At 43.0% G+C, this 10127-nt stretch overlaps 1 protein-coding gene across 1 annotated transcript in view; it reads right to left on the bottom strand.

Annotated features, from left to right (window-relative positions):
- Nucleotides 1–2167: 2167 nt before the first annotated feature.
- The window catches only part of ephb3a (eph receptor B3a), a 30068-nt gene continuing 22108 nt past the window's right edge, over nt 2168–10127 (bottom strand). Inside the window, exons 12-15 of the mRNA XM_042428748.1 lie at nt 8021–8236; nt 7575–7724; nt 6109–6302; nt 2168–3963 (exon numbers count right to left, since the gene is read on the bottom strand). Of these exons, the coding sequence (XP_042284682.1) occupies nt 3852–3963; nt 6109–6302; nt 7575–7724; nt 8021–8236 (672 nt within the window). The 3' untranslated portion in view covers nt 2168–3851. The remainder of the gene's footprint in view (nt 3964–6108; nt 6303–7574; nt 7725–8020; nt 8237–10127) is intronic.

The following is a 10127-nucleotide window of genomic DNA, read 5'->3' as shown; positions in this document are numbered from 1 at the left end:
CACCTTTCAAAAAACAAAAAAAGATAAACTCAAAAATGCATAACTGTCAAGGTCAAAGCCAAGCTGCTTTTAATAAAACAATAAAAAATCACATCTGATTTAAAGATAAAAGGTTTCACCTCTTGTCTGTTTGCAGCGTTTCTTTCATTTGCTGCCTTCCCACCATGACACTCCTGTACAGCGTCTCAGAATATTCCATTAAAACACAGACAGTTTTACATAAAAATTATTGCTGAAAAGACTTTGATTTCCATTTGTGCTTGCGGTGCAGAGATGCAGAAATTCCTCCACACACAGTATGAAAAAGAGCCGGTACCGACTCGTTAAAAGCCTGATATTTTTGTGTCTCTCCTCACGGTTTCGGCTTAGTGCTGCATGCGCTTTACCATAAAGAGGGTAGTTTTCCATTGATGAGCCGGCACAGGCAGCTTCAGCACCACCAGCAGCAAATCACTACTCTGTTAAAAGGCCCTGATGCGTAGCAAACTCTCCTGCCAAGCCTCCTCGCTCCAAATCTGCCTGCTTGCAGACCCCCTGTAATTGGAGGCATTAAACTTGCTTTGGACAGGATGGCAAATGAATGCTTTGAGCTTGGAAGAAAACTGACTGGTGCATTCAGAAGGGGTACACAAGTAGATGCAGCTAAATCTGACAAATCACTGCCAATCCACCAGATCTGTGCGTGAAGTGGGGAGGGGTGGGAGGGGGGTTACTAGTGTGTATAGTTATGCATATGAATATGCATTTGTATATGCAGTGCGCCTATGTGTCTTTTTTCCTGTGTGCCCTGTCTTGGCTGGTGTTTGTGTGTGATTATGTACATCCAGTATAACGGCCCAGCTGCTGCTAATCTTGCAGTAATCGTGGGGATCACTCTGGTGATGTAGGGATTTGACGTGGAACCGCAAACTGTCTGGTCACTGAGGAGCAACCAGCAGCCATGAAATAAAAACTGTGTCATCCTGTCATCACATCCTCACTTTTCCCTCCACCGAGCACGCTCATTAAATTCTCTGTGAGAAACTGTCGCAGCTGATTTCTCATCGCTTAATGGTCTGTAATACGATAATGAGATATTTTCCTTTAGGTTTGCTGCCATTTTGCATCATCTTTAGGATGCCGTGGTGTAAAATATTACATATCTGGCTCGACTGCGAACGTTTTCTCTGGTGAGCAGAGAGCCAGATGCTGGAAAAGCTTCAAATGTTTAATGGTAAACAGGATGCAACACTTCACTTTTGACATTGTGTCAATGAAAAATGCCAAGCAAACATTTAAAAATAGGCTCCCCTTGGTGTTTTTGGACTTGATTAAAAGCTGGGCTCCCTTCAAAATATGTCTTTTGCAGCTTTTCACTGGAAGACTTCCTCCTCAGCAGACTTGTATGCAGAATATTACTCTCCAAGGTCAAGCACATCTTCTTTTTTACATCAAGGAAAGAGCAGCTAAACCACCACAGAGCATTTATCTGCTGCCTATCTGCAAAGCTTTTGGCACACATGATAAATGCCACGCTTCGCAGGTCACCCGATGATGTTACATTCAGCGGCTCCGTGTCTGCATATATTGCGCGTTTCGATCTGTGTGCTTCTGAGGGCCTTTGTGTTCACCTGGTGTGTATAACATCCTGTGAGAGCGACAGAGATGATTAAGGAACATACAGAGAACACGACACCAGCAGCGCTCCCTTTGGTGGCTGATCATGCAGCCGTTGTCTGAGCAGCGAGTCAAAAATGGTTAAGTATGAACCCAGCGAGCCCCCCTCCCGATAGTTGAGCTTCCTCACAGTCAATAAAAACAGGAGGTGACAGCTCCACTCATCTGCATTCTCATCTGAGAGAGACCGTGTATGTGTCCCGTCTGACAGATTAAAGCCAAACAACACTGACATTTGGTGTGAAGCCAGATTAACTTTGCCTCCTTGAAGCCTCTCATGCAACAGAGGCTGAAATCCCCAGAATAGTCCTGTGGTCTCGCTAATTGGCGAGCTGCGTGGACCAGTCTTTGATTAATCTTAAAACTTAATGAGTCCATCCAAAGCTGCTGTGATATTCCGACTGAGGAGGTAAAACACACTCCCTTTTTTTTTCATCCTTTGGCTGGATGAGAGGAGACCTGGAACTTCAGCCTGGTGAACCCGCCGAGAAATCAAAGAGAATACCAGAGATCCGTTTAATAATTTATTTGCATATGATTATCGTAAAAATACTGAAACAGAAATGCTTATTTTTGTTCTAGTTTTCTGGCATTTTTTTTACAATCTAATACACCTTTAATTGCACAGGAAAAAGTCTGCCCTAACAGACACACATTTTCTTATTTCATTGTGACATATAGTTTCAGATATGTAATGACTGGACTGTAATTTCTCTCATTGTTTGCTCGTCAACAATAAACAAACAAGCATATAAACCAGGGTCATACTGTAGAGAGGCCAAAGTCAGGTCAGATAGTTGTAAATGCTGAGCGGATTGGTCTAATAGAAGTATAGTGTTATATACAAGCAGTCGTTTAAATAGGAACTGCATTGACAGCTGGCGTGCTGAAGAAAACACGTCAGGAGAAATGAACCAATGAGTGATTTGTTTTTACATTAATGTTTGTAGGTCAGGTCGATATTAAGGTCGCAAAGCCACCATCGGGATAGTGACCTTTTTAATTCCCACTGATCTGCAACACATTCGCCAAAGTAAAAATATACAACACGGCACTACCACGGGCGCTTTTCTTTTTTTTTTTTTAAAAAAAAAGGCCAAAGAACAATCTGGACAAAGTCTTCTCGGTGTTTTTAAAAGGTAATTATTCTGTCTGAGCAGAACTTCTCCTGCTAATCTCACTCATTCATGTCTGTCTGGTTTGTTAATGACTGAAAAAAGCAAACAAACATTATAATAAAAAAGTTAAGCCCCGGCACTTGTAAAAAAAACACAAAAAACACCTCTTTGCGATAATAGATAATAACTTAGCATTCAAAACAATGCGTATATGAATCAAACAAGGTTAAGAAAACGTGGACATTAAAAGTCCTTACAGCAAACGCCACCGAAGCAACAGTTAATGTGGAACTTATTGGTACGTTTGCTTGTTTTTCTCATGAAGAAGTTTCCACTTTGGCATGCACATGACGTGTCCCGCACAGTGTCAGTGACGTCTCTCCTCTGGCAGAGAGACGACGTGAAGACTCGGATGCTTTGTACAGAATTGTAACACGTATGTCTCCCAGTACATGTGGAAGACAGTATTTAAGAGGAAGCGGATGAAAGTGTTTTTTTTTTTTTCTTTTTTTGTCTTGGTTCCAAAAAAAATGTAAAACAGTAAAAGAATAGTTGGTTGGGTTAAAAAAAAAAAAAAAAAAAAAAAAAGATTGATTGGATTGAAGGTCTACAGATGTGTGGCTGTCTTAAAGGAGTAAGTTTTAAGCAAACATTTGCTTGGTCTTGGCACTGTTGTATCTTTCTAGACACTGAATCCTATCATCTGTGTGAGCTCTCTCGTCCTCAGTGTGAGGAACCGGGCGAAGCGAAGAAAAAGACTGATTCCCAACCAGCAGAAAAACACATGCAGACATGCAAACACAACCTGAGAGGGGGGGCAACAGGAAGTTTGGCTTTATGTCAACAGTCACAAATCCACAAAGTGTCAAGTAATGAACACACACACTTGCGATGGGAAGTTCTCTTTTAACGGACATTAAATCCCCCAGTCGCTCACGGAAAGAAACGTCCGTAACGGTCCTCTCGCTGTAGCTGTAGCTTCCTTCTTTTTATTTTCTTCTTTTTATTTTACATTGAGCTCTTCACGTCAGAGTTTCTAGGTAGTTTTAAATCTGTATCCTCCAGGTTGGCAGCGGCTCACACTCTGATGGGGAGAGTTTGGCTCATCTGTTGCCGAATGACTTCCTGACTGCTGTCCGGACTCTTCCTGTTGTGTCCTGGCAGCGTGCCTCCCAGCCGCAGCAGGTCCCTGCAAACACAAAACCACACAGGTCAGCGGCAGGTTCACAGCCACTTTAAACAAAACATGCAGCTCATTGTTACTCCTCTAAGTGCTTCCAACCAGCGGATAAAGGTCTAATCCATCTTAGTGTTATATATCCCGCATAAACCTAAAACCTTGTGGCTACAAACAATAAAATGCCAAATCTATTCATCACATTTTTAGTTTTAATAAAAGTTCAACATATTTCTCAGCTGTCTTGGAGAGAGCGCCACAGCATCTGACTGTCCTTTGTTCCTCAGCCAGTGTCCTTGTTTTTAAGGCCCTCATAGCTGAAGATACTTTACAGATAGCAGTGCATCTCATATCCTCTCTCTCTCTCCGCTATCTGCCCTAACATCATTGAGCAGCCAATGGCAGGTGAGGAGCAGCGGCGATATGTGAGCGTTCGCACACGCAAACACCGGGGACGCTCTCTAAATCATGCTCTGACAACATGATCCTTTCTCTTTCCCTCTCCTCCTCCTCCTCCTCCTGCTCCTTTTCTGTCTATCTCTCGCTGTTGCATACAGATGAGGCCATAAATTAATCATTGGCATGTCAGCGACACGAAGCATAACATGCATACACACACAAGCATCACACACACACACACACCCTTCTCCTATTCGCCCATCACAGCATTGGGCGCGCCCTCCCCCGATGCATTAAAAAGCTCATTAGCAACCTAATTAAACACATTCCTCTCTTTTAGCTTCTCCTCAATCTCCCTTATTACTCACACTTCATCACCTCCTGCTTTTCCACATCAGCAGCTCTGGCTGCTGTCTGTCCTATCACCTACATTCCAGCATCCAGCCAAGTATAGGGGGAATTAAACCGAGGTCAGCCATTACATTTCCACACACAATTAGCTTCACTGAGCCCAAATCCTGGCATAGGAATTGCCCTTGGGGCTCGGTGTTAGAGTGAAACTGTAAGCCAAGGAGCTGGCACAAGACCTGGATACTGTACATATGAATTCTGTCTTTTGTGCCGGTTGGAAACAGGAAACTATCGCATAGGCAGAGCCACACACTTTGAGGATGTGCGCTTGGTTCATAACACATCCCAACAGTCTGAGGATCTTGCATCTAAACCAACAGCAATCATACTGTTGACTGAGTGCCAGGATAACAAAATTCAGAACAAACACGTCAGTAAGAATGGCTGGAATATTTGGAGTCACCGCGCTCAAAGCTGAAAAACAACTTTTCAGTGTGAGGACAGCTACCTATGAATAAGTCAACTTCTATACTTCCAAGGGAAGTGTCAGTGGAAAAGAGGCAGACGTCTGTCTGGCAGCGAAACCCTTCAGCTCAAAGAGGTATCCTCCCAAATCAACCAGAAGCATACAACAAGCCAAATCCAACAACCATGAACCTTGTTGTGCCTGTCTTTAGGCCAGCCATAATTTTTTTACTGTGACATCTTATTCCAGCAACCCAGCGGCGCAGCTCTGCTCGTCTCTCCGCGAGCAGGAGTCTTCATCCTGCACTTCACAGGCGCCATACACAATACAGGAGGACGATTTCACACAAGGTGAGAGAGAAGGAATTGCATCACCTCTTTTTTATGTTTGCACTACTCTGCTGCTGCCGTGGAAAAACCTCAAAAGCATTATGCATATATTTTCCACAACTGTAGCTGCCAAGTCAGCCAACAGCACAACAAACTGCAACGAATACTGACTTTCTGTTTAGGCTTCCTGTGAATTTGTTAACAAATACAACAAAATGTCTACCACTGGAGTCTGCATTTAAAGCCTGGTTGCTGTTGTAACTGCTGAAGACACACTCCATGTGATGTATGCTCCTCTAAAAAAACCAAAATGACCAGATGTTGCAAGATAATTTTGCACTAATTTCCATATCTATTTAGTGCAATCCTCTATAGAATATAAACTCAGTCAGATTTAAAGCTGCAGCTATTTAGAAAATAAACTCAGCAACTAAGTCTGTAAATTTGCTAAATCTTGCAACAGACATGCCAAGGTGTCATCAGTGAAATTCCTAAAAAGAGCTGAGATATAACACGGCAGAGACTTGCCATCCACCTTGCAACTTCTCTACATTCACTTCAACGTAAGAGAGGCAGTTCTGATTCAAGGCTTGTTCCTGTGTGTCAACTCACCCTGAGTAGGTGCTGGTCACCACCTTGAGGCTGGCGGCGTTGCGGAGCAGCTTGTCCAGGGTGCTGACGATGCGGGAGAACTTGGGCCTTAGGTTTCTCTCCTTCATCCAGCACTCCAGCATCAGCTGGTGCAGCACCATGGGACAGTCCATGGGCGGGGGCAGCCGGTAGTCCTGCTCTACTGCCGTCATCACCTGAGGGACAGGAAGTCATTGTTAAAAACATGGAATTAATAGAAAATATATATATATAAGTATTGACCCAGAATATAGTCCACACAAGGGTTTAAGCAGATTTCATGTGTGTGTGTTAACATTTGGCTCTGACTCATTTGTATTATGTTCATTCTGTTTGGCCTTTGTTAACGCGGTGGAAAAATAATCCCCAGTTACTGTATTATGGATTACATTAGACAGTTTCTCGGCCCATGCTGTCACATATTCCAATCTTCCTTTCAGTATCTGTACGAAACCATAAAAACAATATTCTCAAGTATTCTCAAACTTGTCACTTCAAAACCGGCGTGATTGATGGGAGAGACAATAAGTGGAGGATGGAAACGTTTGCTCATTGATTTGATTTCGCCTAGCAACTGCATTTCTATCCATAAGCTCCGTATGGGTTTTAACTCCCCACAACAATAAAAAAACGCCATTTGGGAACAATAAAGCATTTCTGCTGCACTCCTCTTCTCCTGCTGCTCGTCCTTTGATTTTGATGTCGTGCTTCTCGTCGGCGAGTACCTCTGTTTATATCTTGTATTTGTTGGCTCTGTTGCTTATTGAGCGATGACTGTGGCACAAAGGCTATTGGGAACAATAGAGGGCCTCCACTTTGATGCTTTCATTACTGCATGTGGGTTTTGTTATGAAAGTTATACATACATTACTGGCATTTTTCATTCTGGCTCCTCTTTGCTTTATTGCTATCAGCGTTCCAACTCTCTTTTTGAAGCACAATACAGAGCAGCTATTCCACAGAGAATAAAGTGGAGGTGTACACATTGCTTCAGTACTTTGTTCAGGGAGGAGGAACCAAGAGATTTCTTTCTCTTTCCTGCGAGCTCACTGCTGTAGTTACGATGTCTGTGCAGTGCAGATAGCCTACAGGTAACAACATCCGTAAAAAAAACCTTTTCCTGAGTATGCCTTTGTGTGTATGTCTGTGAGTGTGTCAGGAGGGAGCTTTGCAGTATGGATTTGTAGGGGGTGGGCAGGCTAGGGCTGTAAATAAGGTGGTAAAAACTAGAACACAGGCACACAGCTGCACCAGCATCTGCTGTGAGGAGATAAAGACAGCAGAGCAGGCCCAGGTCCAACATGTCACGCTGGAAATCAAAGCCACAACGGCTCAGCTGAAACTCCCAGCTAGCCCTAAACTTAGACATAAAACTCCCCGCATGAGCATTTGGTCTATAGATATGTGTTTGTAGCATGTTTGCTCATGAGGCTGTCGGGTTAACTCACATCCTGGTTGCTCATATCCCAGTAAGGCCTCTCTCCATACGACACCACCTCCCACATGACGATGCCGTAACTCCAGACGTCACTGGCAGAGGTGAACTTCCTGAAGGCGATGGCCTCTGGCGCCGTCCACCGAATGGGAATCTTCCCTCCCTGCTCACACACATACGAACACACAAACACAAAGAGGGGGATGGTATCAACACCCTGGGAGACACTGCAGTCACATAACAACACACACTTGCAGAAGCTAATGCAAATTTCACAGACGGTCTTGCGTGCTAACGCAAATATTGGCACACATGAGCAGTCACACATGCATCCATATGCACATGTGAAACAACTGAACGAGATCAAATTAACAAGCTCAATTAAACTTGCGCAGAGTATGCAAACACAGAGCAGAGTTAGCACACAAACACACACTCAAACACACACACATTACTAACCAGGGAGCTTGTGTACGTGGGGTCAGCCGAAGTGTCGTCCAGAAAACGTGACAGGCCAAAGTCAGAGACCTTGCAGACCAAGTTACTGTTGACCAGGATATTCCGGGCAGCGAGGTCTCTGTGAACATAGTTCATGTCCGACAGGTATTTCATCCCTGCAGCGATGCCACGCAGCATCCCGACCAGCTGTGTCATCGTGAAACGCCCGTCGTTCAGCTACAAAAACACAGCCAAAGCGGGAGGGAGAGAGGATAAGAAAAGACAGTTAATGAACATAGAGGAAAACGAAGGAGTGAAAAATGATAAAGAGAATAAAAAATGTGTTGAAATATGAAGAAGTAGAAAATAGGAGAGCATGTATGAGATAAGGGGAGGGAGAAAGCACCAGAGACGGCCAATCAGTCACTGAGGCCACATAAACATGACATCTGTCATAATGCTTCATGGCTGTTCCTGACAGTCAGTGACAGCTGACCTTTTCATGCATGCTGTCCAATTAGCTGATTAATTAGACTCTTTACTGTTGTACTAAAGCCATTAAGGCCCAATATTGAACCCAGATGAAAACAGAGAAGGAGCTCCAACCCTCAAATCAAAAACAGACAACAGCAGTTATTTTTTTCTCTCTAAAACTAGTTGCAGGTACTGGCAGTGCACGGTTGTTAACATGACTTCCTCAGGCGAAAAGCTTTGTTTGCATTTTTTTTTTTTGTTTGTGAACATTAAAGCAAAACTGGCCCGTTGACTGAATAAGAATGGCATGTTGCTCAAAGCTCATTTTCCCATTTGAAAGCCCTCGATTTGCAGAATTTTCCCTTTTGTGTTAACATTCGAGAAGCATGAAACAAATCTGAGATTAGGGCTTTCAGGGTTTAATTTACAATTCTCTACATTTATGAAGCGTGCCACAGTAGGATAAACTCTAGATCGTAATAAATCAGCACTCCAACCTGTGAGGGCATGTGAAACCTGAGGTGTGTGAATTAAACTAATCAATGCCAAGTCAATACACAATTAAGGGCTGGAAAAAAATGTGGAAAATTTCTGCAAAGCTGAGACTACAGTGAGCTTCTATTTCTTGACCTGAATACTTAATTCAAGTAGGATTTGGAAGAGAAAAAAAAAACAGTTTTCAACATAATCAATCCCTTCTTTGACTCCACAAAAAGAAAGCAAAGAATTCAAGACGTGACATGACAAAACCATAAACATTCGGCTTTGTAGTCTGCACACTCCAATGAAGTCTGACAGCAAAATAAGCCGGGATAGATGGATGTATAAACAACCATGATTCATAGCAGGCCTTCAGAGCCATGGTGGTGTGTACGCATGAGTGTGTATCTGTTATGTTTCTACATGTGCATATGTCGTGTGTGTGTGTGTAAGTGTGTCCGTGTCTCCGGGGAGCTGAAGTACGAGCTCTCCTGTGTGTGTGACACACATGAACAGTTTGTGTGAGTCTCTAAAGTCTCCTCATTAGACCAGAACTCCGATTCCCTGTGAGTCACAGGCAGCGTGTCAGTGGCGGGAGCGGGGGTGAGTACAGCACAGTACTGGACAGGCCGTGGAGTTGTTTGTAGGACAGCTGACTGAGAGGAGTGAGTGAGAAGGAGGGAAGAGGCTCAGACTGGACACTCAAATGTAGGTCTGCAACAAATGATTGTTTTCATTATCATTTGATCTACTGATTATTTTCTAAATTAATTGTTTAAAAAATGTCAGCAAATAGAGAAAAATGCGGACTGAGAAAATATTCACTTTTGAGAAGCAGGAACCAGTCAGTTTTCCACATTTTTTGCTTAAAAACTACTCAAACAACCAATTGTCTATCAAAAATGCTGATGATGAATTTTACTGTAATCAACAAATTGTTTCAGCTGGAATTGTTATCATTACCAATTAATCAGTTGATTGTTTTTTCAATTAATTGATAAATTATTTGGTCTATAAAATGGCAGAAAGTAGTAGAAATGACCCACAAATTCCCAGTGCTCAAGGTGACGTCTAAAAATCACTTATTTTGTCGGAGCAAAACCCAAAGATATTCAACCTTCAAAGCTGACTAAAGCAGCAAATTGGTAAGCCATCGAGATCCCCTCAAGACATG

This window comes from Thunnus maccoyii, chromosome 12 (genome assembly GCF_910596095.1).
Source record: "Thunnus maccoyii chromosome 12, fThuMac1.1, whole genome shotgun sequence".
Lineage (NCBI taxonomy): Eukaryota > Metazoa > Chordata > Actinopteri > Scombriformes > Scombridae > Thunnus > Thunnus maccoyii.
Note: the sequence above shows the minus strand (reverse complement) of the source record. Positions and strands in the feature narration are given on the sequence as shown.